Raw genomic sequence first — 24,146 nt, 5'->3', positions numbered from 1 at the left:
CGGACTTTTAGCTGTATCTTAGAATATCATTCGTTATATAGACCTTTTGTTAAAAGAATATTCTGTTCTCTCTTAACATGCTGAAATTAGTGTTGCCTATAATCGGTCTTGGTCTCGCAGTCTTGGTCTTGTTCTTGCAAGACCAAGAACAAGACTGGCTTATTTTAGCAAGACCAAGACTGACTGTTTAAGTTTTAAGCAAGTACAAGACCAAGCCTGCGAGACTCTTGCGTCTTGCAGTTAGGACTGAGTGTCGTTTCAGGGTGTAAGTATAACAGTTCGTGTTATACGCTTACTGACTCTAACGGTATAAAAGCGTGCAATAACAATGAAATCAATATAAAAAGCGTGCAAAAAAATAAGATTAATGTACAGTTTAGGAGCCCGAATATAATAAAGAATCGTTTAATTTTAACTCGAGGAATAAACTCCTGAGTCAGTGGACCGGACGGATTTAATTTAAATTATACTTATCCTATATAATACAAGAAATTGACACATAGAAAACAAACGAAACTTAAACAAAGTACTAGAACATTGAATTTTGAAGAAGAAAATAGGCAGAAAATATTTATGAAGACAAATTACTGATATATTATAAATGACTATAAGTGCGTTTTCGTTGAAGAAGGAATTGACGCAGTCTGAATTAGTAAATTAAAAATAATACACTAAATATAGCAAGTACGACACTTAACTGAAGTGTCGGAATAATGAAGACGAAAAACAAACTATATAGAATATGCGTAATCTGATCTGATCGCTTAGCTCGTCGGTTCAAACCCCAAGCCGTGTCAGTTGATTTTTTTGAATTTCTCATGGAAATGTTTTGACATTTAATCATTTGGTGGGTCTGTACTGTTTCTATGTTAATTCAAGCTCAAAACGTACCTACTCTGTTACGTTGTTCTAATATCTAAAGTAACGTTTAATAAATAGTGACAGGCTAATAGGTAACTGCAAGACTTGCGAGACTCTTGCTGCAAGACCAACACTAAGACTAGGATTGCAAAACCAAACCCAAGACCAAGACTGACCAAGTCTTGTCTTGTTCTTCGATTCAAGCCATTTTGAAATGTTCCAAATAACTTTATGATTTAATTTAATAATACATCACTGAATATCCAAGTTAACATTAAACCATATTCCAGAGGCCAGAGTCTGTACATCTTCAACAACCCAAACCTGGAGATGCTGTGGAACTGGTCGACTCATAAGTCCATAGAGATATCCGAGGGCAGGCTGTTCATACATTTCAATCCCAAGCTGTGCTACAGCCAGCTGCTGCCCCTGAAGAATATGACGAAGATACCCGTGAAGACTTTCAGTGAGAACGAAGTGTCCCAGGACAACAACGGAGACCAGGCTTCTTGTAAGTAGAACACCTGTAAGTAGTTCGCTGTGAGAGGTATGGTGTCTCAAAGGAAACAACTTGTTCGACATACCACATAATAATGCATTAAATTAAGTCAAGTCAAGAGTATTAATTTTTGCTATACAAATATCACACAAACAGATTTAATTTGAATCTTTATATATACATGTATTGATTCCTGGCGTTACTCCCTCAGGTTTCCAGGACACGTTGCACCTGAAGGTCAGCGAGCTGTTCCCTAAGGTGGTGATTCTTAAGTGGGACACCTACTGTCTAGAGGACTCTCGGAAACTGCTGGGCTACTCCATCTACTACGTGGCCGCAGAACATAACGTGACGCTATACGGCCAGAGGGACGCCTGCTCTGACAAGTGAGTTTATATATTAACGTGTCAAGAAAAAATCCCTATAACTTACTATTAAAAAGGAAGGATAAGGATGATTTAGTGTACATTTAATCATTTAGTTTTAAACTGAAATAAATACTTGGATGTTAGAATATTCGATGTGTATGTTAATTAAACGTAATGAAAGGAATCAGACGTATCTAAGTGCGGTATTTACTCAGTCGGCAATTTCAGTTGGAATGTTCTGGACGTAACGATCGACGAAGCGAGAAACAACACGAAAGAGGAACCCAAGAACAAGAAGGCCTTGTTACAGAGTCCCTGCAACACTCCCAACCAGCCGCTGTTTTACCCTCTGTCTCAGTTGACGCCCTACACTCGGTACGCCGCGTACGTCAAGACCTACACCACCTTGCAGGACAGGAAGGGCGCCCAGAGCCCCATCATATACTTCCAGACACTGCCGGGACGTGAGTACACGCCTTGCGATCACTATATTTCGTCGTATCATTCCGATTCTCATATATAATATATCTGGCAGCCCCCAGCCCTCCCCTCGGACTTACAGTGGAGTCTCTCAAGGACCATTCTGCGACCATCAAATGGCAGCCGCCGTCTATGTCCAACGGCACCATCATCCTGTACTACGTAGAAATCCAGGCGAACAACTATAACCGGCCCAAGATCTTGGCTCTCAACGTCAACTACTGCGGCAATCGTAAATATATTACATACTAGAGTTTTAAATTGATTATAACTTTATGTACTAGTTGTGCTTATGAAAGATTTAGTTTAAAACGTCTACCATATAATTAACAAGAAGCTCCTGGTTTGTCAGGCATCAAACTCAAAAGTCACGATGCGTTCTAAGGCTCAATACTTGAACATTACGATATAATCGACAGCTAGCGCGCTCGTGAACATGATCGCGATGAGGGGCGAGGAGGGACCTGACAAGGAGAAGAAGGAAAGGAAGGGGGAAGGGGCGGCGGGGGGCGAGGGAGTCGCGGGGGGCACCGGCGAGGTAGGGGGGGAATGCGCCTGCCGGGACGACGCCAGGCCCACGAGGTTCTCCTCCGTGGCAGAACAGGAACGGGTCGAGAGCATCAACTTCGAGAACGAGCTGCAGAACCTGGTACGATATTATATAACACCGATTAATAATTATGGCTATGTATAGTTTTTTGTATAATAGAGGGACATCGTAGGATTTATGTGTTTTAACACTGTGGCTATGGTTATGGCAATCCGGCTTAGACATCTATCATCTGATTCACGGCTTTATACGAGATATCACTGTTTTACAATAATGAAGCGACTCTGTTTAAGCCTACTTTATGAACTTCATGAACAACCCTTTAGTATTTCTCGCGTGAATAAGCTCTATACATCCATACCTTCAAGAAGTCCGTATATATAATCTATATAAGTGACGTGTAACGTAATGTCCAGGTGTACGTGAAGGTCCGCCAGAGCGCTCCGTCCAACGAGTCGTCTTCCAGCCGCATCCGGCGCTCGGTGACGGCGGCCGTCAACAGCATGCTGGTCATATTGACGGACCCTCACTCTCCACACATGGGGAGGAACAACACCAACGACACGGACGGCAGTTAGTACTACACACCTACAGTCTGTTGTGTTCAACCCTTACTTCTTAAAAGTAACAGATATTATATAACTGCATAAAAACTTCAAATGTTTTGGGTTAGATTTAAGTCACATGGCTTTCATAGCGTTTTAAGATGCTATATATATATATATATATATATAGAGTTTGGGACGTTATGTTGAGGGTAACATTAGATTGTTATATTAGTCTATATGTCAATAGCATTGTTGAACCAAACCTGAAGTAGCCGGTGTGGACGGCGTGTGCATGCGTTACATTGTCCGTCACGCCGCTTGCATCACCAGGGTCACAGGTTATACTTAACATCTCTCTGGAGGTCGCCGTTTAAAGACGGCTATAAAATTTGTCGAAGCAAATTTACGATATATTTTTATTGCACGCGATACTTTTATGACTGTAAATTGAGACCAGGAAACATGGCCCCTGTCAGATGTCACGTCACGTGTTAATGAGATATAAAACTGAGAAGATGAATTAAATTGTTGCCATTAAAATATTGCTTTATTTTTTAAAACACTCTGATTCCGATTTCTGTACTCCAGTTATCGATTTACCTATTTATATTACATATTTTAGTTAATAACATTGTCGTCATGAGTACTGATGCCATTATGTTGTTCAGAGTACGTCAAGTCCCTGTACTACGACCTGGAGGGCAGCGCCCGCTCCCTGACGGTGGAGAACCTGCGTCACTTTACGTGGTACACGGTGAACGTGTGGGCGTGTCGCGAGAGAGACGCCAACGAGACCTACGAGGCCTACGAGAGGTCCTGGTGCTCCGAACGAGCGCACTACACCTTCCGCACGCTCGAAAGATGTGAGACGACACAATATATATCACAGTCTTAGTCTTAGCTATAGAAACAAATATTTATTTGGGTCCCTTCAAACAAACTGTATTTGCTTAAATTACGTTAAATGTAACTATTTTTCTAAAATTATTGATTCTCAATCATAATCTTCGTACTTCTTTTGATACATTGATCCCGCTGAGATGATTTTACTATTGTGACGTCACTCTGGAATTGTTTTTGTATTGTTGTTGTGTTGTGAGTGAAGGAATCATTTTGTGGTACAGCGAACGCGGACGTGGTGAGAAGCCTGCAGGCGGAGGTGCTGCCGTCGAACAAGACCCTGCCGGAAGTGAACGTGACGTGGGTCCCGCCGGAGGACCCGAACGGATTCGTGGTCGCTTATAACGTGTACCACTCGCGGGTCGAGAATAACAATCAGGTACCTACATATATAATGTATACTAAAATTTGTTTCTCCTTACATCCCTCGCGCAAAACTTGGATAACCTAAAGAATTTCATTTTCAATTTCAGACTTCATTCTGAGTATTGAGCAGATTTACATTAATTTCATTCGATTAAATATATATATATATATATATTTCTTCCTCTCTAAATATTCATTGCTACGAATAAAATTTCTATAGTTTATATATATATAGAGTTTATTACTATTTTTAAATAAACAATCTTGGTCACCACTATAACAGTCCATAGAAGCAATCGACCGACAGTTGAATTTACTATGCCATAATAATCTCGAGTGCCTAATGTTGTTATACTAGGTGGTGCAACTCACTACCTAGCTGTAATCACTTATCACTGGATGCAGCTCTTATGTGGGCTGAAAACCGCAGTAGCACCAAACACTCACAGTTTAGAACCGGATGAGTGCTGACAGACCAAGCGCACACCACAAAAAACCCAAACCTTCCATCCGCCAGAATCCCATAATACCTCACTGTGCCCCTAGAGCGACTATTTTGGCAAAATACATGGAGCCATATATACATATGTATATATTCAAGACTAACTACTTAACAGTTGAAAGTAAGTAAGCGTGTTAATCTCCAGGAGATGGGTCTGGGCAGTTGTATCACAGCGGAGGACTACGAGGCCAACGGTCGCGGTGTGCTGGTCCGCAACCTCGCCCCCGGGAACTACTCGCTGCGGGTGACGCCGCTCACCCTCGCCGGCTCCGGGAACGTCTCCACCGACCTCTACGTCTTCATACCGGTATTAAACGTGCATTATGTTTTTAACCGTATCCTTATTTACCAGCACACACCTTCACCACAATTATTGTACCAAACAATCTGTCAGCCATGGGTGATAGTTCCAACATAAAGAGTGATATATCACATTGTATTCGTTATACAATATTAATTTATGTTTATAGATTTAAAACTTCTAGACAATTGTCTTGATGTGGTCATATCCTATCAGCACATAAATACAGAAGGATATGAAGGAATATAAAGCAAACCTCCGTCTAGGATGTATGATTTGGCTCATATATTCAACCACAGCATTATCGTGTACAGGAGCGCGCGGTGGAGCAGAGCTACGAGTGGGTGTGGGGCGTGGTGGTGGCGTGCGGCGTGCTGGTGTCGGTGGTGGTGGTGGGCGTGTGGTACGCGCGCCGCACGCTGCAGCCCGCCGAGACCAACAAACTGTTCGCGAGCGTCAACCCGGAGTACGTGTCCACGGTGTACGTGCCCGACGAGTGGGAGGTGCCGCGCGGGAACATCGAGTTCGTGAGGGAACTCGGACAAGGGTCCTTCGGCATGGTGAGGACGCGGTTCTGTGTGATGCCCAGTCTCTCAATAATTTTTATTACCATATAATTATTATTTTTTGCTTGCAGTTCTTTATGTTGTATTCGTTGTAGGCTTATTTAGTGGAGTATGTTGCTTTAATTTGAGTACACGATCTTCTGTACGCAGGTGTACGAGGGAATAGTGAAGAATATAGAGAAAGGAAAACCGGAGACGAGGTGTGCCGTGAAGACCGTCAACGAGCACGCGACCGACCGGTAAATATTAATAAAGTTATTCAAGTATTTTTAGGTTAATACGACCTGATCTTTTACTATGAAGTAATCTAAAATGTACGGACGTCTCCGAAAATACTTGTATCGTTTTCCACACTGACTCTTAATGAAGGCAGCTGGATAATGTCTTACGATAATAAGTCAAAATCATTTTATTATATGAGTTACAAAGGAAAACTTATAAAATAAAATAATATCTATCAACGTAATGCCAAGTCGATATGGCCAATATAAATATTCCCTGAGCTGTCCTAACATTTATCATCCTAGCGTAGTAAAAAGATTGTTCATACTATTCTAATAGTTCATAACCCAATATATTTTTTTTCAGTGAGCGCATCGAGTTCCTGAACGAGGCCTCCGTGATGAAGGCCTTCGACACGTTCCACGTCGTCCGTCTGCTGGGCGTGGTTTCCAGGGGTCAGCCCACGCTGGTCGTCATGGAGCTCATGGAGCACGGGGACCTCAAGAGCTACCTGCGCTCACATCGACCAGACGCTGACTCCTCGCTGCCCAAGAAGGGCGCCAACATGCAGCCGCCAACGCTGCAGAATATACTCCAGGTTAACTTGCGTTCATATTATCGATGTGCCTTACGAAATAAAATAGCAACACGCTATTTCCATGCTGCATAGTTAATAAAAATAAATTAGCAGGTCAATTTTTATATATGAAACAGCAAGAATCTTTGTTGTGAAGGAATTAAATACATATAACCTGGACAAAGTTGAATGGTTTTATTCCAAAATGTGATTATTATAATCGAATGGCTCAACAAATTTTATTGTTTTTTTTTTGTATTTAATTAACCGTAATTAATAAAATTCCAGATGGCTATTGAAATAGCGGACGGTATGGCGTACTTGTCGGCCAAGAAATTCGTCCACCGCGATCTGGCGGCTCGGAACTGTATGGTGGCGGGAGACCTCACCGTCAAGGTCGGGGACTTCGGCATGACCAGGGACATATATGAGACTGATTACTATAGGAAGGGCACCAAGGGACTGCTGCCCGTGCGCTGGATGAGCCCCGAGAGTTTGAAGGACGGGGTACGTGACGGGATTCGTTTTCTACAACTTTACTATTATCTCTTGAAAAATATACAATATTGTTACATTCGCTTAATTTCTAAATCACTTAACTTCTTGTTTTACGTTGACAAAAATATAATATCCGAGTAGCGACTGTGGCAATCCGATAAAAACACATTGCTTCTTTACAGAAATCTATAATAAGTGTTTATGTAACTTGACAAAAAAATCAAACAAAAAATTAATGATAAATCACGTGTTAATTAGCGTTCAGTAAATGGAGTGACGTGAGCGTTACGTTAGGAGAGGGTCTGCCATATTATAATGCATAATAAAAAAAATGTCTTATATGTTAAAGAAATAACTCGGTTACTTTGTTATCCTAAAGTAGGAAAATCTTGAGGTTACATAAAGTTGTTAAATGTCCTATTAAAAATAAATTCCAGGTATTTTCAAGTAACAGTGATGTGTGGAGTTACGGAGTGGTGTTATGGGAGATGGCCACGCTCGCTATGCAGCCGTATCAGGTACATGACTCGTCACGTAGTTGTCATTCATGAACGACTTCCTTATTCTTGGGATTATATTTTATTAATCGTGCTTCGTTCCAGGGTCTGTCCAACGAGCAGGTGGTGCGGTACGTGGTTGAGGGCGGAGTGATGGAGCGGCCCGAGCACTGCCCCGACCGCCTGTACGAGCTCATGAGGGCGTGCTGGGCTCACAGGGCGCCGGCTCGCCCCTCCTTCCTGCGCCTCGTGGCGGACCTCGCGCCCGCAGCGCAGCCCTACTTCAGACACCGATCATTCTTCCACACCCCCCAGGGACAGGAGATGTACGCGCTGCAGAGGACCGCCCTAGGTAAGAACATCTACACACACACAAACACTTGTATATTCACACTGATATTGTGTACAAGCAACAGAGTTTTCGATTTCTCTTAATAAGCATCTGTAAAAGAAAGTGGTTATTTCCATATCAATCATGTTACACTTGCCGTCCTCACGCGAAACAGACTGAGCGGCTCAGTCCTAGGACGCAACATGTGAGCGGCAGGGATCAAAGCAGAACGGATTCGCTTGTGCACGTAACGCAACCCGTCCCGACACGTCCATACCGACCGTCCTACTCGTAACACCCGCCGCTAGTCCCGATAGTAGCGTGGTAGTAGTTTAATATGTGAAGTAATGTTTTCTGTTTGTCCGCACGGTGTACAGAGGCTAGTGCCGAGCAGGCGGCACACTGCTAACTGTAAGTAACGGCCATGCATGCTCTCTATGACGTCACCACCCAATGTACCCACTGTCGATTCACACTGTAATTGCTGTTCGTTAATTCTATCGTACGAGTATGTAGTGATAACAAAAAGAAATCTATTCGATTTCTAATATAGCTCTAACGTCTTGTTGGCTATTGGAAAACTTTTCGACATAACAATGTAATGTAATGTTAGAGTTGTAGAGCACTTGAAAAGAATTTAATTGCCTTGAAGTGTTGTAACACAGCTTCCTGTGGGTCGTTCGATTTGTTAATAAAAAGTATATACAATTGATTAGACGCTTCGTTGTGACTATGTATTTTAGTAACTTACTTAGCTGTAGTCCAATTTGTAGATCTCATATATGTAGAGTAAAGATAGTTGAGGATTCTGACTAATGTCGATAGATTGTAGCAAATAATAAGTAGTTGTATTTTCATTGGTTCGTATTAGTCAGAAGCCAGCGAGTTGTCCGTTATGGCTTTATATACATGTATATACATATACATTGGATCCCTGCCGCTTTCCGCTCGCATGTAAAGAAGCAATCGTTGTTATGTGCGGTCGACAGCAGCGACGAGATAGTGTTAAATGTTAACATATTACAGACGAGGAGGCGGAGATGCAGGAAGTGAACGTGGGCGCTGTGGCTACGGGCTCCGGGTCCAACCTGTTCGGCGTGTCGGGGCGGCTGGCCTCATGGGTCAGGGAACTATCGTCGCTGAGATCCCGGGGCTCCGACGATGCCGCCGCCGAGCCGCTCCAGCCCGCCGACGACGTGCACACACCTCGGGCTATCCCGCTGAGGCCGGCACGCGCTCTACTCGCGCCGACGCTCAACGGCGCCCTGAGGGACACACCGGCGTGCTAGCGGTTCAAATCCCCACCCCGCGTGCCCTCCCCTCCCCCGTCCCCTCCCCCGCCACACCGTTATCTACCTCAGGCCGGCCGCGTGCGCCGGCTGTTCGAATCCTAGGTGTAAGCGTAGGTAGTGGTCGCCGCCCGGAGCGTCTTCGGTTCATATCAGTCCCGGGACGGATCCTATATAGTTTACCTCAGTAATATAGTTGTATCGATGTCATTTATGACGCAGCCTATTATCGTTAAGTTTACCGTGTAAGCTGTAAAGTGTGTATAGCTAATGTTAGATTAGGCGAGATCGTGTACAAATAGTTTTAATTCGTTTCTTTAAGTTTGACCGTTTCAGAGCGAGACAAACGTCCGAGCGGGCGTCGAATGTGCGCTTGTCCGAGCCCTTGTTAATGTTGCGAGCGTTTTTTTTGAAACCGCGGCGCTCGACCACGCGCAGATTCGCGGCTCGCGTCGTGCGACGCAACACTATTATACTGTAACGCCGCGCCGAGCGGTTGATAATACTCATAGTCGGACCAGCGGAACGTTCCGTTTGACGTTTTATATATTGTAATGAGGGAATAATTTCATCCGTCGGATTCGATAACCAAAGACTTGTGTGGAATCAGAACGCTGGAGTTGAGACGCTGTAGTTATATTGTGATGATGCGTGTGTTCCGACGACTAGCGACCAACGGACCGAGTGTACAGGACGGAACTGAAAGCGATGTGTTCCATATCAATTACAATACAATAGATAAATAAATGATTAATCTGCCATTCTTGTTATAGACTATTATATATATATATATCATAATTTTACAATTATTGCCTAGTGTGAATTATCTTTACTCTACCTAGCCAAAGTCGAGCTGATTCGCAAGACGTTTACACATATACATACGTATAGCGAGCGACCAGTGGACTCGCGAATAGTAGCCAGCGATGAACACTTACGGTGATTAATGCATTAAACAACGTGGCCGCCGTTCGGACCTGTCGACATAGCAGAATTTCTTAAAAAAATATTTATAATAATAATAGTGATAATATTAAAACGATTTGTATAGATGCAATGCAATGTATTCAGACTATAATGAAAGTGTAGATAAAGATTGTAATGACAACGTGCGTTACGTTACTAACGACACGCCAGGCGCCTCGCGTCACGGGCGTGCGTCAAGCTAGGCTAGGTTCCCGGAGCGACGTCCGACGTCCTGGCCACGGCTCGTGTCATCAATAACTTTACGGTTTAAGGGTATTAACGAGTGCCTTCAGAAATCCAGCCTTCAGAGGAACGCGGGATTGTTGATTGATTGAGGAACGTGACACGATTGCACCTTATTATTATTTTTTTATTACAATTTCATGATTTTGTAAAGTTGACGGTTCCGACGCGATGGTCTCGGCGAGGACGGCTTAAGGGATGTCTAGTTTTTATTATGTGGTAGATCCTAGTGTCGCCGGACGCCGCTAGTTATAAATAGAGTGTCGGGAGACGATCCGTCATATTGTAATAATAAAAAAATATATACTTAAAATCGTATGTTATCAATTAAAGTTTGGATAAAATGTTGTAAATCGTAACGAGCTCAAGGCACAGCGCGTTAACTGAATCTTCATCAGTGTTTTTCGATCTTGAATATATTCCAAAGTTTAAATCCAAATATATTTTTTAACTACAAATCGCTTCGTGCCTTTTGCTTTGTAGAGGCATGCGACGCTGGAGAGCGGTCGGTAGATGTCGCCGTTGATTAGCGGATGTAACGGGCCGGGCGTGACACACGCGGCGTGCGTCGTGTCCGGCGGTCGGAACCGGAAGTCGCCCGACTAACACAACGTTGCCTCACACGGCGTTACCTGCGGGCTTTGCTGGTTTCCTATATTTCGCTTTTTTTCCATCAGTATTTATGTGATTGTGATTTCCACCTCATACGGCACCTTACCTCATTTAGTGATTACGTTGTCGTAACTTGTTGACTGATATATATAATTTCCATTGGATGTGTTTCTCGTGTGACTTGTGTGCGTGTGATGTGTTGTAGTGTCGGGGTAGCGTTGTGCTATATGCTCAATTTAGATACAAATTCACCAAACGATTGAGATAGTACATAGTCTTTAATTTAATGAAAACCGAGTACCTATTAATAATAATTTTAATATTTATATTAATGAAAGTTACAGAACTAGCGATAATAGTTTTGAATATCGATGTATCCTAAAACGACCCTTGTTTAAATATTATATTTTATACCAAGTTAATAAAAACAAGGTCTATAACGTTCTTAAAATAAAATTGATTTTTTAATTTAATGTCTTTTATTATTTTGTACATAAATTTTCTTGAGAATAAAAACATTAAGATATGTGAAACCACTTTAAACCCCGAATATTATTTCCTTGCCTTCGTCAATATTTTTTTTGACATGGCTTAATCTTCAACCCCCTCTCTGTTCCGCTCCCTCAATGCTCGCAAGTCTAATACTGGTGGTTTCGGTATCCGGCGCGGGAGAGGACAGACGCAAGGAGCGTCATTAGCATATCGTATCAGTAGACTATACATCTTGAGGCATCCCCTTTCCCCGTTGTCTTTAATTTTTTCTAAACTCTGTATATAGTATTCTGGCAGCTCGTGCTCCATTGCACCTATAATGATAACTTCTTTGTAAGTCCAAGAAGGCCAGCGCTCGACAGGTATGACGTCATTGTCTCCTCTAGGCAACGGATTGACCTTGTGGATGTAAACACGACAAGTAAAAGACCCCATGTAAGGTGTGAGTACTTGAACGTGAGTTGGGTAGTAAATTTTACGTTCTACGCCCTCTTGCCTGTATAGAAAAACATTTTAAGGCTATATTATAAATTTCTTAATATTACAAGAATAAAGTAAGAAATAAATCTGGGTAATTATTAGCAACTTCGTTATGAGCAATAAGGAGTAAATTTCAAAGGCATCCGATTAAATTAGTTGTGAAGTAGTTAAACACATTTTAAATTTATATAAGTTATGAATCAGTATTTAAAAGAATTTTCTCACTCATCCAAAATCGACAATTTGTCTACGTCCAAGCGCCATATAACGCCCCACACTTGGGCGTTCGCAGTCGGCACGATGGTAGCCGTAGGTCCTCCCCAGAATTTGGAATACTTTATAAAATCTAACCTGTAATTCTTTATTAGTTACAATAACTATGAGACATTGAGTGAAGAATGAACAAAGCGCGTTTTTTAAAATGTTAGGGAGGTGAAGAGAAAGTTATTTAACTTTAACTATGTGTCAACAAATGGAGAGCTGCTTACATCAAGTCTTGCTATTGATACAAATTCCGCTGATGGATTATTCATGTGTATTCTAAACGAAAACATATTGCTGCCGTAAGAAAAGTATAAGAACGTTTCAGGTTTGTAAATATCTGTTCTCAACATATTTGTCTGTTTTGAGTGAAGCTGGGTTGAAGGAATTGAAATGTTTTTTTTTTTTGACATTTGTATAAAAACATAAAACAACCAGCCAGTAAGATACAAGGAACTTTAATAGTGTATTCTTTATTTAAATATTCATACAATAAATTTATAATAACTGGGATACATCATACAGTGAAACTTAACAAGTTACAAGTTTAACTTTTCAATCATTTTTTGGCTGGCTTTTTGTCCATTATGAGGAATTTTCTTCAATTTCATTATATAATCTTCTGGCAAATTACATTCAATGGCCCCCTTTATTATACAATCCATGTAAGTACTAGAAGGTCTCCTTTCTATAGGTAATTCTTCTCCAGGGGCTCTGGGAGGGGGATTTATAGTTTGTTGGTAAGTTCGACATTTTAATTTTTCACCTTCCGGTGTAACAATGTCAACACTTTTAGGAAAATACCAGTTCGACTCGACACCTTCTTGCCTGAAACAGTATTACAGGTTGAAATCTTTTGATAAAGAAAAAAGTTCTGTCTATTCACATAACAATTGTTAAATAATTTTGATGGTTGTTAATTTGGTTCAAAATTATAAGAATTATAGTGTTGTATAACAAAAGTATAGGTTTGTCTAGATATCTTATGACCACTAGAACTACAGCTGAAAGTAAAATTATGAAAATTCATAGGTGCTTCTCATTACTTATATTAATACACAACAAAACTCTTGCTCTAAATTGCTAACAATAATATTTTTAGAACAAGTTAGGTAGTTTATCTTGGTTTCTGTATTCAAGTATTTTAACATAATCTTATAAGAATGTTAATATACTATTATGTAAAATATAACAAAAAAAAAGTTTTACCGGTCTAATGATTTCATATCATTATTGTGTAATCTCCAAACGGCACCCCAAATATAATGATTTTGAGTTGGAATAATAGTTGCTGATGATCCACGCCAATTATCAGAATATTTTATAAAATCCAGCTGGTGTTCCTGTCACCAATAAGGTTGAAAAATTATAATAATCATATCATAGCTATAATATAATTCGATTAGAGTTGACTACTTACGTTCAGCTTTCCAATACCAATAAATACTGCTGTAGGATTATTTATATGTATTCTCTTTTTCAGTAAATTACTTCCATAGGCAAAGTAAAGAAAAGTATCAGATGCCATTTTCGCATTCACTAGTAAGTTATTAATTTTGAATATTTTTTAATACCACAACTGTGTTCTTTAATATGTTTATGTTAAAAAATATATTTTTTGTTCACAATGGTCCATTTTATCTTTTATTATTAAAGGAAATGATTGGAGTAAAATTTTTAAATTTGACGTAACATTAAGTCATCAAAAACTTACGTGTATCCAAACTCTTGTGTTTGGATACACATAGGTTACACACGCTTTGTCATTTTATTTTTAAGACTATTGAATTGCTGCAAAACTAACACTAGTAACTGCCAATTCCGTAAATTTAAGTTCCTTACATACTAATGTTAAAATGACAAAATATTAATGTTATGTATGTTCAGCTGCTTTATTTTTATCGTGAACTTGCTACATTGAAAAATAATAATATACTATAATAAAAATCTTTTAATTAGTTTTCTAATCTTAAGATATAAAATAAAAAAATATTTATTAGTAATTTTCTAATCCATCTATTATGGGAGTTTTACTATTATATTTTGACATTGTTTTAAACTTTTCAACCAATAGTATTAAGTTATTAACTAGTTTTTTTTTAAATACGGACACATTGTACTTACATATACAAGCTCGGTTATGCCGCTATTTTGATTTTCAGCTAAATTATTTAGCAGTTAAATGATTCATTATCGACATTAAATCGTTGTGTATGCTCGGATAATGCATTATTATTGTTTTGCACCTACGTAAGTAAAACCTTTGAGTTTAATTGGTTCATAACTTTCTCTACATTCTTGTTTGGAAATTCACAACGGGGTTAGTAATGTATATTGTATTGTGTTCTATTGTATTCCTTATTTCATCAAAAACACCAATGTCAAATATCTTTGAGACGATTTATTTATATTTTCTTAAGCATTAGATTGGTAAACAAACGAAAAAATGCCTTTAATGAATAAATTTATTTTGAATTAGCAGTTGCAATTACAAATCATAAACTATCATGTGTAGTGTATATTAAAAAAAAAATATTGTTTTTAATTTTATTTTTAATAAAAAATATTTTTAATTACAAATAAGATTCATTAAAGAGTTTTCATATATTATTTGAGATTGTATATTGCTTTTTAGGTTTAGTATATCAAACTTTTTCATTGGTGTTGATTTTTCAATGTTCCCTTAACACATTTCGGTATAATTGAAATGATTAAAATGAAATTTTTGCAATATTTGATTGCAATAAGAAAGTCAATTAACAGAAAACATGGTTTTATTTGCCTGAACACTTTTTTACTTATTTAAAACTTTCATCTGCAATTAATGTTACTTCTTAAAGAACTTTTCTGTTACAAAAATCGTATTTCTATTCCATTCATCTTTCTTTATCACGAGCATGTAATTTTTAAATATAGAAGTAAACATTATTAGACAATTATAACATTGCTTGAAGTTATTTGAAAAAATAGAATACTTTATTAATCCAAAAGTTTAGTTTCTAAACATATCCATTCTTGAAAACTTTTGCTCTGCCGTGTTTGCCGATACAATACTGAACAGTGGCATATACTTTGAGTAATCTTCTCTCGACTGCTTTAAAATGGTCTTCGCTAGCTAGAACACGCTCGCGGACAGCCGATAACAATTTAATTGTATCTGTCAAGACACCACCGGACACCAGCTCCAGATTGTGCCAGGTTGTTGGGGATATTCTGGACATACGTAGGAATCGTTAATTAACATCATTTTAATATAGAAATACAATGACCGAGCACAATTATTAAATAAATGCCTCTTTTACTCTCAATCAAAATATGTATATAGTTGAACTGGCTAATACTACATATATAAATCCATTGACTTAACATTGTAATTGTTACCTTTTTATACACACATAGAGGTTTTATATTCTTTTCCAAATTATAGAAATATAAGAAGGAATATTGAAATTTGAAATATTCATAGATGTATTTTTTTTATTAATCAGGCTTTATATTAATTAATTAAACAAAACATAATTATTACTTACATACAGCATTGGTACAGCGGAGCCAGAATGTCCATCACATCAATTTTAGGATTCCCCAGACCTTTACCGTTGTCTAGCAATATTATCTGATCCTTATAAACTTCATAACGATGCCGGTCGCCATTTTGTATAAGAAAATCGAAAATAGATACATCTATCAAATTGAGTAATCGTTTTGTACTGATTGAACCCTTTACTTTTCTACAAAAAAATATATTTTAATAGTCTTTCTACCTTAGTGCCACCTTAAAATATTATTTATCGAGCATGAGTTATGTACTTACTTACAAAAATCATCATCAATTTCCCATTCCATTTTTCTACTGCTATAGGATCTTCTCCATGGAGATTTATGCGTCTTGAACTGTCCATCTAAAAACAAAATGGCTGCCCCTTCAATTTCACCGCTACCGTCAGGGCACACTGTCTCATTAATTCTACAGTAAAAACATTTGCCATAAATGCACATAGATCCGCTGTCTGCAAAATAAGAAAAATACTTTTAAATAATCATTAGATGTTCTAAGAGTATATTCTGTTCCATCTATCCTTGTTAATTAATAAATCATGATGTTTAATATATTATTTGTATTTGTGTTTACCATTTTTGACCATTGTTCTCTTCAATCCCATAGTAGCAACTGGAATAATATGTTTGTGAAGGTGCACACGTCTAGTCACAGAGGGAGGTATCCATCTGAAGTTTAAAACCATTGCTAAATAATATGCAAACACTTCAGAATTGTGACGATCATATCCACCGTATATATTCCCATTTATCACATGATTTAAGTTATATCTTTTTGGTTTGAAATAAATCTTTTGCTTTCCCTTAAAATTCATATTAATTAGTATAATGAATAGCATTTTTTTATATTTTTTTTTAATGTGTAGTATTACCTCAAGCAGGAGTAATAATTTCAACTGTGTTCCTTTTGGTGCGTTATCAACCAATGCTATCTGTGACGTTTGTATTGCATGCAGTATTCTTCCTGCAGTTCCATTCTTATATGGAAATAAGGATTCTTGACTAGACCACTGTAATTATCAAATATTTAAAGTGATTTGAAATAACCACAACCATATATATATATTTAATTTTTACCTTTTCAGTTTCACTCCAAACTGATGTAGAAGCAGTATTAACATGTTCGCTTAAATTAAATGAACCTAAGAGTATTTTTTGTACAGGTAAAAACTTGCTATTTTTGACTTTGTACTGACTCGGAAGATAATTTAGATAATTGTAAATATCTTTAAAAACATTAGAGGTTAAATCTAATTTTAAACTAGGTATCATAAAATTTGGAGACTGTTTCCCAGCGGTGTTCAGAGTGTAGAAAAAATATATATTAAGTCCAACAAGGACAAGCAGGAAAAGAGAAAATCCGAAAGCGTAGTTTAAAGACATTATGTAATAGAATTGGTCTGTTGGTCACATTCTGGTAAATAAAAGTCTCTTCAAATTATTCACTTTGAAAAAAAACCTTTTGTGGCATGTTTGTATTATGTAAATAGATCAATGAGTAAGCTTTCAAGTTGAGCATTTTACACTAACGATTTGAAAATTATTTCACTTATCAATTTGGACAATATTACAACAATGCTCACTGTATTCGTCACATGTACCTAATATAATATATGCTTAACGATTAAAAATACATTTGCCTTTTGACTACTTAGGAAAAATAGTTTTTTTAGGTACTTTAAACTCTTAATTCAATACAGGCAAGGGATTGTCAAAATTTTGACTGATGACATTTCTGGGTTTAAGCGTTCTGGCTTCGTGTAACTCAACGTGGTAAAGTGATCATAGTTTTGAAGAAAGAAATGGTTTAGACATTAATCAATTATTAATAAACCCTGCGATTTCTAAAGAGTAAAAATTTTAACGAAATTTTTTGGAAAAAAAGTTGTTTAACAAGTTTATGGTAACAGTGATCACAGGATGATACCCGGACCTCCTATCCTATATACGCAAGTTTTATTTAAATTATTATAAAACAGTTGTAGTGGTAATTTGAATGATGTCTATAGTTACTAAGTTACTTAATGTTAGATAGTTATTATCAAAATCATCTTTACAATCTATTTATTTTGGAAACAGTCAACAGATTAAAACTCCATACATGACATTTACTTAGCGGTTGTAAATAAAAAACGCTTTAGTTAAAATTAATAGTAGTAATTAAATTTGGAAGGGCCAATACATATGTTGGATTTTATTTTTGTGTGTGTTTTCATATAACCATTAAGTTATGCCGTATGGAGTCTTTAACTGTTAAATCTCTTGTGGTAAAATAAATCATTAATTTATTTTGAACTGATTTATTTGTTTAACTTGTATATAATAGAAAACAGCGTCAATTTTTAAAAGTATATTTTTAATAATAATTCTTCTCACAGATACCTTTACATAAACAAATGTTCTTTTAAATATCTTTATGTTTCTTCAGCTTCAGTAAAGGGACTTCCAAGCAGTTGCAATACGTCCGACCGTGCGAGTTTCCCATTAGTAGGGAATGTAACAAGATATCGAATGTAATTCATTGGCAACGAACATTCAAAAGCCCCACGTATTATAACCTGTGAAAAGATAATCATTTCTTTCTTACATTTAGTACAAAATTTTCAACCTTTCCTCGAGTTAATTCTTACGACTCTTCAATTATTTAAAACATGAAAATACGCAGATGGCGTAACAATTTTTTGTCACTTAAAAACTTATTTAATAAATCAATATATTGGATTTATAACTAAGAACTTTGGATATACATATTTTTTTTTATGATATCGGAACGTTTATTAAATTGTAAAACTTATATTACAGGTCAGTAAACGTTTGCTTATAAAGACAGTGGGATTTTCCAGACCGTATTATAGATTCCTTATTTATTCTATGTATTGTTCGTTTAGTAATTTTATAAAAGTAAAAGTTAGATTTATGTAACTTAGAACTATCATTTCATACGACGCACATATAAATCATTAAAGTAAATCCTTATTTATTGCTTTTGCGCTCGGTATATATTTAAAAATATTATTCTTACTACCATCAAGTTAGTCCACAAGTTATCTCCTGATTAAATTCTTATTATAAATAGATATTAATTGGTAATACCTCCATGTATGTGTTTGAGGGTTGTCGTTCTGGAGGCATGTCTTTAATTGGTACTTTTTGAGGATCCACAGTTATCTGATAGGTTCGTGCCGTCAGGGTGTTTCCATCGGGAGTGTGAACTGAGACGTTTCTTACTCGATACAGACCAACATTTACTCCTTCTTGCCTTTAAGAAATAAATGTTCTTATAACTTTTTATATAATATATTTCTTACATACTATTTGGTCGCCGTAAACATTATCATTATTTTCTCTTATATTACAGATTTCAATGCTTTCAACTGTTATTTTCACTATCAAAAAAGTGAAATCTAGACTCAATTATAATTAATACACAATTTAAAATTATTAAAGGTTTTTATAAGCTTTGAGATGGACGGAATTATTATTAAAATATTTTTTTTTTTGTTTGACTGTTTGCCGAGGCCTTGACGGTTCTGACCTTGGTTAACCTTCATCTTGCAACTAAATTTGACTAGTTTGCTTTATAACCAAAATTGTAAAATATGTTACTCGTCTAAGTGAGGAATATCTTTCGTTTCGAGGGTCCACAGAGCTCCCCATACGACGCTGTCGGGATCCTGAACGATCGTGGCCACGGCCCCATTCCAATAGTTGTTATGGATATTTTCAAAATCCAACCTGAAATTCTAAAATAAGTAATTTGAAAATTTATTGCTACTAAAAAATTTAATACAATACAGCGTACAGACACTTGTAGCGATACACTTGAGACGTGATTTAGGGACATATTTTTAAAACTTAAAGTATACAAAAGACATTATAGTCGATTGAAAACAGGCCTAGAATATAATATATTATACATACCGGTAGCTTGGCAATTGAGAAGAATTTAGCAGATGGATTTTTTATGTGTATCCTTTTTGTTAGAAGGTTGCTGCCGTAAGCAAAATACAGAAATGTTTGCACACCTCCAACTTCCTCATTGTCGTCTATTTTAAAAGATTTCGCACTCTGACATGAAATTAAAACTAAGAGCCACGCTGATATATAACACGTCTTCATTGCGACAGAACTAATATTGTTATAACCAGAATAGTGTTTGTAAAACATGTTTATGAATAATTTGACATAGAGACCTTTAACTACCCGTTTTGTTATCACATTTTAAAGTAACAGAGAATTGTTTTGTTATATTATAATTAATCTAATTCATTGCGGAACAATAATGACCATAAAGACATTAACTGATAGCTACTGGGAGTTATGCTGTGATTACATTTATTATTAATTACCAACTATTAACTATTCTTGAACCAACTTAATGTCCTTATTACTGTAGTGTAAAAGTATATAATGATTTATATTAATGTTTATTTTTTAGTTATTACTACAAATTTGCATAGTCACATAACATACGAAGCGTTACCACGTGTTCATTCGTAAACATACGCAGATGATAGCAGATAGTAGTACCGACGTAGGTATCTGAACAGACTTCTAACTGTGTAAAACCCAAATATCATTGACCCTAAAGAGGTTTTAGAAAAGCTAGAGCTAATATTTAATTATGAGGATTTTTGAAACCCAACTCGAGAAATATTTCTCCTATGAGCAAGTCTTTCACGGCCGGGTAATTGGTATGCATAATACAATTTTATTACAATAATATTGTGCTAGTGAAGTATAGTAATTGCATTTTCTTTCGTTATTCTTACTTACTTGCTATAAAAAAGCAGCTTCTTGTGTTTTATAATGTCTTTAAAGGTTTCAGTAATTAATAAGTACTTAAGTGACATTATATATGAATAAAATCCTTAACGTAGGTATGAAAAAAACATGTGTTTTACTATTACTTTTATTTATAACTATACTATTGTAAAACTTTTCAAGTTAATTTTAACTTGATGATGATTATCGAAGATGTCTTTTGAGACAGTGATTTATATTTTTATTGTAAATGGATTAATAATTATTAGACTGAGGCTGCATAAAAACCAACCATTTTCACTTAATTTATATTACATTATAATGGTTTTCTAAATCGAAAATTATATATCCTAAAAATTATCAAATGTTTTAAATATGATTTATACCCACGGGAACTTTCTAGAAAAAATAAACTTCTAGGAAAATGTAGAAAAAACATAAAACATTTTTTTTCCATAAAAACACTACTTTATTTATGTGACAAAAATTAAAAATAGAAAAAGGTTAAAAATTCATAAAAAAACTGGTAGTTTATCATTTAAAATGTCAGAAACAGAATCTATTAGAGTCCATTGTTAAATTGTTGTAGTTTTATAACCTCGTATATTCTGTCAACATAATAATTTCAGAGCGTTTATTCTTAAGACTCAATAGTAATGTCAGATTATCTTATCAGCATATTTTGTACTATTAATTGAAATTTTACCATAAATAATGTATGTTTTTTTTTTATATAAATTTTAGTATGTCAGTAACTTATTCAGTGGCTATCCAATTAGGACAACTGAGATTGGCAGAATGAGTTGAAGTCAACGCGTTCGGATTTAAAGTAATCGCTTAATTTAATTACATTCAATAATTTACTATAGTGATTACTCAGTCGTAATGGAGTCGTTCAAGATAGCAGTGTACATTTCTATACTGTTTTCGTCGCACATATTTAAACTGGTATTGACTGATGATTCAAAAAGTGAAAACAAATTTCTCTATTTCGCGTATGGAAGTAATCTCCTTGCGAGAAGAGTACATATTAACAACCCAACAGCGGAGTTTTTTTCCTCTGCAAAGTTACCGGTAAGTACTAAGTTATAAGTAGTCAATTTATTATATTATTATATCGTGAGACTTCCTATTAATATTATAAAAAAATATATACAGGTTTCTTTGAAACTTTACCGTATCATAACACGTTAGAATAAGAGAGGGCCTGATTTATCCCGAAATTTCTTACTTACCCAAGAATAAGAGCATAGTAGTTGATACGTGACACAGACGATAGAACTCGCTGTCCGTTGATTACCATATCTATTATTTAAACACGCGTTATCATTTACACATAATATATAGTACTAGCTTTTGCCCGCTTGGACATCAGAGTTGTCCTCTGCCACTACGGCCCCTGAACTCGAACTGCACTTCATGGTTCCACGCCTGTAGTTTTGGGATCGGGGTAAGGATCGGTATAACATAGCCTTTGTACTTCTCCTGGGTTCCATTTGTCTCTATACCAAAATTCATCAAAAACGATTCAGTGGTTTAAGCGTGAAACAGTAGCAGATAGACAGACAGAGATACTTTCGCATTTATAATATTAATAGGGATTGTTATTCTTTACTCCACATGGACGAAGTCGCAGACAGAAACAAGTAATAATTTACGCAAATAAAATATTTAAACTGATTATCTTATTAAATATTGATATAATATGTATATATACAGGTAGGAAACGTATAAATGGAAGGGAAAAGTGTGATATACGTTTTGCAAATACATCGTAGGGATCAACAGCAAAGAATTTGACATGTAAAGATAGTATCGAATATTATTAGATCTGCTTCTAAGCAATATGTACAATACTTGTAATTCATAAGTAGAGAAATCAATTCATTATTAAGATAAGATAAATTTGCTTAATTTAATTATTTTTGTATTCAATTTCAAACCCGGCTTTCATCTGTAATTAAACAGAGCCAGGAATGCGGTGTTCTTAAAATTTTTACGATTTTCAAATATCACTTGTGTAAACAACACCGACATTTTTTCGTTATAAATGATTTAGAGGTTGCGTTTGGCACATATTTATACCTTTATATTAGTTATTTATTTCTATTTATTATATTGGAAATTCTATTTCTTTTCATACACTCGCTCCAAAACAAAACTCGTTAACCAATAGTTTGAACTCAATTCCTGAAATAAGTATAGTAAAACGATTTTAATCATTGAAGAACAATATTTTTTTTTCTGTTTTAATTTAATGTAATTGCTATTCATCTCTCCGCATAACCAGGAAATCCTCTGAAAATTGATTTAAGGTAAATGTTTCTTTTATTCTTAGAACTTTAGGTTAGACTTCCAAAGCTTCGACACGGAGTTTTGGAACGGTGCTGATGCGACCATCGTTGATGATTCGGACAGCGTTGTTTGGGGAGCGCTGTGGACACTTGACGTGAAAGATATACCTCATCTGGATGAGTGAGAGGATTTTAGTACATACCTAATAAATAATAATGACTTGACATTATCATTAGGGCCTTGAGTGACACTGCAACTAACACTAATTTTAACCTCTAGTTTTTTCTGTCCTATGTCAGCTGTACCAAGAAAAATACGTATGTGTAAAAAAAATATTATTGGCAATTGTAGATCCTTCGTGTTTTCTCCACACAGTAGTCAATATCTAAACGTCCAATGAACAAAAAGGTTGACATTGGCAAAATATTCCACGATTCCAGTGCGAATGAAGCCATAGCTAAAAAAAAAATTAGACTTAAATTAGCATGAATGGGTATACCTACTAGGTTATTGGTTTGTTTTCTCCGAACCCATTTGAATTCAGTGTAAAAATACACACAATTGTTTTAACAATATATAATTGTAGGCAAGAGGGCATTCACCTTAGCCAGTACCGAACGAGGAACGTGTCGGTGGCAACTCCTGATGGTAGGTCAATGGTGGTTCGGACGTATCAGATGACACTAGAACCACCTAAATTGCCTGCTAAAGATATACCACCAGAACGACAACCTTCTGACACGTATATGGAGGTAGGGTATTTGATGTTTCCTTTCTCATATTTGCACTCAATTTGACGGAAAAAATTAAGAAATTGATTCAAATTTGATCCAATCTTCTAAAGACCTAACGCCATATTGTTATTTACTCAATTCCAATATTCAGTTTTCTCTTAACAAATCTTGTTACTTTTTGTTTTTGAAGTCGAGAATTCTCCAAGCGTTCCTTTCCTTCAGGTCATAATACGCGGCGCCTTTGAATGCTCGCTGCCTATGCATTACCTGCGGTTTCTTTTTACTTTTCCCACAAACGGTAAACTCGCTAGTTGGACTACAAGGCAACGTTTAGGTTACCCATTTAATGTAACTGAATTAAAATAAATAATATCTTGTAAAATATA

General features: G+C 36.4%; 6 protein-coding genes across 10 annotated transcripts in view; 2 read left to right on the top strand and 4 right to left on the bottom strand.

Annotated features, from left to right (window-relative positions):
* The window catches only part of LOC116778771 (insulin-like receptor), a 42,528-nt gene extending 30,879 nt beyond the window's left edge, over positions 1–11,649 (top strand). For 2 of the 3 annotated variants that reach the window (XM_061529966.1, XM_061529967.1), the window contains 16 exons: positions 1,152–1,372; positions 1,572–1,746; positions 1,957–2,192; positions 2,264–2,440; positions 2,628–2,857; positions 3,175–3,331; positions 3,975–4,169; positions 4,431–4,585; positions 5,220–5,381; positions 5,690–5,935; positions 6,092–6,180; positions 6,530–6,761; positions 7,029–7,247; positions 7,676–7,756; positions 7,841–8,087; positions 9,093–11,649. In XM_061529966.1, coding sequence (XP_061385950.1) covers positions 1,152–1,372; positions 1,572–1,746; positions 1,957–2,192; positions 2,264–2,440; positions 2,628–2,857; positions 3,175–3,331; positions 3,975–4,169; positions 4,431–4,585; positions 5,220–5,381; positions 5,690–5,935; positions 6,092–6,180; positions 6,530–6,761; positions 7,029–7,247; positions 7,676–7,756; positions 7,841–8,087; positions 9,093–9,355 — 3,085 coding nt within the window. In that variant the 3' untranslated portion in view covers positions 9,356–11,649. Of the gene's footprint in view, positions 1–1,151; positions 1,373–1,571; positions 1,747–1,956; positions 2,193–2,263; positions 2,441–2,627; positions 2,858–3,174; positions 3,332–3,974; positions 4,170–4,430; positions 4,586–5,219; positions 5,382–5,689; positions 5,936–6,091; positions 6,181–6,529; positions 6,762–7,028; positions 7,248–7,675; positions 7,757–7,840; positions 8,088–8,443; positions 9,071–9,092 lie in introns of those variants that run through there. The other variant, XM_061529968.1, reaches the window with a different exon arrangement.
* On the bottom strand, positions 11,626–12,841 carry LOC116778768 (gamma-glutamylcyclotransferase-like). Of its 2 annotated transcripts, none has more exons than XM_032672785.2 (3): positions 12,637–12,822; positions 12,374–12,507; positions 11,626–12,164 (listed from the first exon to the last, which is right to left on the bottom strand). In XM_032672785.2, exons 1-3 carry the CDS (start codon positions 12,820–12,822, stop codon positions 11,768–11,770), a joined length of 717 nt encoding a protein of 238 aa, XP_032528676.2. In that variant the 3' UTR covers positions 11,626–11,767. The 2 variants fall into 2 exon arrangements, with proteins under 2 accessions (XP_032528676.2, XP_061385953.1); XM_061529969.1 differs by having other exon boundaries at positions 11,628–12,164; positions 12,374–12,499; positions 12,637–12,841.
* Positions 12,842–12,866: 25 nt separating this feature from the next.
* Positions 12,867–14,169, bottom strand: LOC116778770 (gamma-glutamylcyclotransferase-like). The gene is made up of 3 exons (XM_032672787.2): positions 13,830–14,169; positions 13,619–13,752; positions 12,867–13,237 (listed from the first exon to the last, which is right to left on the bottom strand). Exons 1-3 carry the CDS (start codon positions 13,935–13,937, stop codon positions 12,949–12,951), a joined length of 531 nt encoding a protein of 176 aa, XP_032528678.2. The 5' UTR covers positions 13,938–14,169; the 3' UTR covers positions 12,867–12,948.
* Positions 14,170–15,165: 996 nt separating this feature from the next.
* Positions 15,166–17,688, bottom strand: LOC116778766 (glycosaminoglycan xylosylkinase homolog). 2 transcript variants are annotated; one of them, XM_032672782.2, is made up of 6 exons: positions 17,045–17,686; positions 16,840–16,977; positions 16,542–16,770; positions 16,224–16,419; positions 15,940–16,140; positions 15,166–15,622 (listed from the first exon to the last, which is right to left on the bottom strand). In XM_032672782.2, exons 1-6 carry the CDS (start codon positions 17,348–17,350, stop codon positions 15,409–15,411), a joined length of 1,284 nt encoding a protein of 427 aa, XP_032528673.2. In that variant the 5' UTR covers positions 17,351–17,686; the 3' UTR covers positions 15,166–15,408. The 2 variants fall into 2 exon arrangements, with proteins under 2 accessions (XP_032528673.2, XP_032528674.2); XM_032672783.2 differs by having other exon boundaries at positions 15,481–15,622; positions 15,944–16,140; positions 17,045–17,688.
* Positions 17,689–18,302: 614 nt separating this feature from the next.
* LOC116778767 (gamma-glutamylcyclotransferase-like) lies at positions 18,303–20,246 on the bottom strand. The gene is made up of 4 exons (XM_032672784.2): positions 19,889–20,246; positions 19,574–19,710; positions 19,061–19,226; positions 18,303–18,525 (listed from the first exon to the last, which is right to left on the bottom strand). The coding sequence occupies exons 1-4, from the start codon at positions 20,132–20,134 to the stop codon at positions 18,382–18,384; spliced, it is 693 nt and encodes a 230-aa protein (XP_032528675.2). The 5' UTR covers positions 20,135–20,246; the 3' UTR covers positions 18,303–18,381.
* Positions 20,247–21,516: 1,270 nt separating this feature from the next.
* LOC116779227 (gamma-glutamylcyclotransferase-like) lies at positions 21,517–24,146 on the top strand. Its single transcript, XM_032673433.2, has 4 exons — positions 21,517–21,805; positions 23,070–23,206; positions 23,613–23,778; positions 23,983–24,146. Exons 1-4 carry the CDS (start codon positions 21,617–21,619, stop codon positions 24,124–24,126), a joined length of 636 nt encoding a protein of 211 aa, XP_032529324.2. The 5' UTR covers positions 21,517–21,616; the 3' UTR covers positions 24,127–24,146.

This window comes from Danaus plexippus, chromosome 6, assembly GCF_018135715.1.
Source record: "Danaus plexippus chromosome 6, MEX_DaPlex, whole genome shotgun sequence".
NCBI lineage: Eukaryota > Metazoa > Arthropoda > Insecta > Lepidoptera > Nymphalidae > Danaus > Danaus plexippus.
Note: the sequence above shows the minus strand (reverse complement) of the source record. Positions and strands in the feature narration are given on the sequence as shown.

What these genes read in the sequence shown, in the direction of transcription:
- LOC116778766 (XM_032672782.2), bottom strand. Translation starts at nt 17,350, where the DNA reads ATGTCTTTAAACTACGCTTTCGGATTTTCTCTTTTCCTGCTTGTCCTT. An exon ending in AATTATTACTCCTGCTTGAG is followed by an intron (nt 16,771 to 16,839) that starts GTAATACTACAC and finishes ATGAATTTTAAG; the next exon opens with GGAAAGCAAAAGATTTATTT. An exon ending in GAGAACAATGGTCAAAAATG is followed by an intron (nt 16,420 to 16,541) that starts GTAAACACAAAT and finishes CTTATTTTGCAG; the next exon opens with ACAGCGGATCTATGTGCATT.
- LOC116778770 (XM_032672787.2), bottom strand. Translation starts at nt 13,937, where the DNA reads ATGGCATCTGATACTTTTCTTTACTTTGCCTATGGAAGTAATTTACTG. An exon ending in TTGGTATTGGAAAGCTGAAC is followed by an intron (nt 13,753 to 13,829) that starts GTAAGTAGTCAA and finishes TATTGGTGACAG; the next exon opens with GAACACCAGCTGGATTTTAT. An exon ending in GATATGAAATCATTAGACCG is followed by an intron (nt 13,238 to 13,618) that starts GTAAAACTTTTT and finishes ATACTGTTTCAG; the next exon opens with GCAAGAAGGTGTCGAGTCGA.
- LOC116778767 (XM_032672784.2), bottom strand. Translation starts at nt 20,134, where the DNA reads ATGTTTTACAAACACTATTCTGGTTATAACAATATTAGTTCTGTCGCA. An exon ending in TCTCAATTGCCAAGCTACCG is followed by an intron (nt 19,711 to 19,888) that starts GTATGTATAATA and finishes TACTTATTTTAG; the next exon opens with AATTTCAGGTTGGATTTTGA. An exon ending in GATATTCCTCACTTAGACGA is followed by an intron (nt 19,227 to 19,573) that starts GTAACATATTTT and finishes TATTTCTTAAAG; the next exon opens with GCAAGAAGGAGTAAATGTTG.
- LOC116778768 (XM_032672785.2), bottom strand. Translation starts at nt 12,822, where the DNA reads ATGTCAAAAAAAAAAAACATTTCAATTCCTTCAACCCAGCTTCACTCA. An exon ending in TATCAATAGCAAGACTTGAT is followed by an intron (nt 12,508 to 12,636) that starts GTAAGCAGCTCT and finishes TAACTAATAAAG; the next exon opens with AATTACAGGTTAGATTTTAT. An exon ending in AAATTGTCGATTTTGGATGA is followed by an intron (nt 12,165 to 12,373) that starts GTGAGAAAATTC and finishes TTTTCTATACAG; the next exon opens with GCAAGAGGGCGTAGAACGTA.
- LOC116779227 (XM_032673433.2), top strand. Translation starts at nt 21,617, where the DNA reads ATGGAGTCGTTCAAGATAGCAGTGTACATTTCTATACTGTTTTCGTCG. An exon ending in TTTCCTCTGCAAAGTTACCG is followed by an intron (nt 21,806 to 23,069) that starts GTAAGTACTAAG and finishes TTTTATTCTTAG; the next exon opens with AACTTTAGGTTAGACTTCCA. An exon ending in GATATACCTCATCTGGATGA is followed by an intron (nt 23,207 to 23,612) that starts GTGAGAGGATTT and finishes ATATAATTGTAG; the next exon opens with GCAAGAGGGCATTCACCTTA.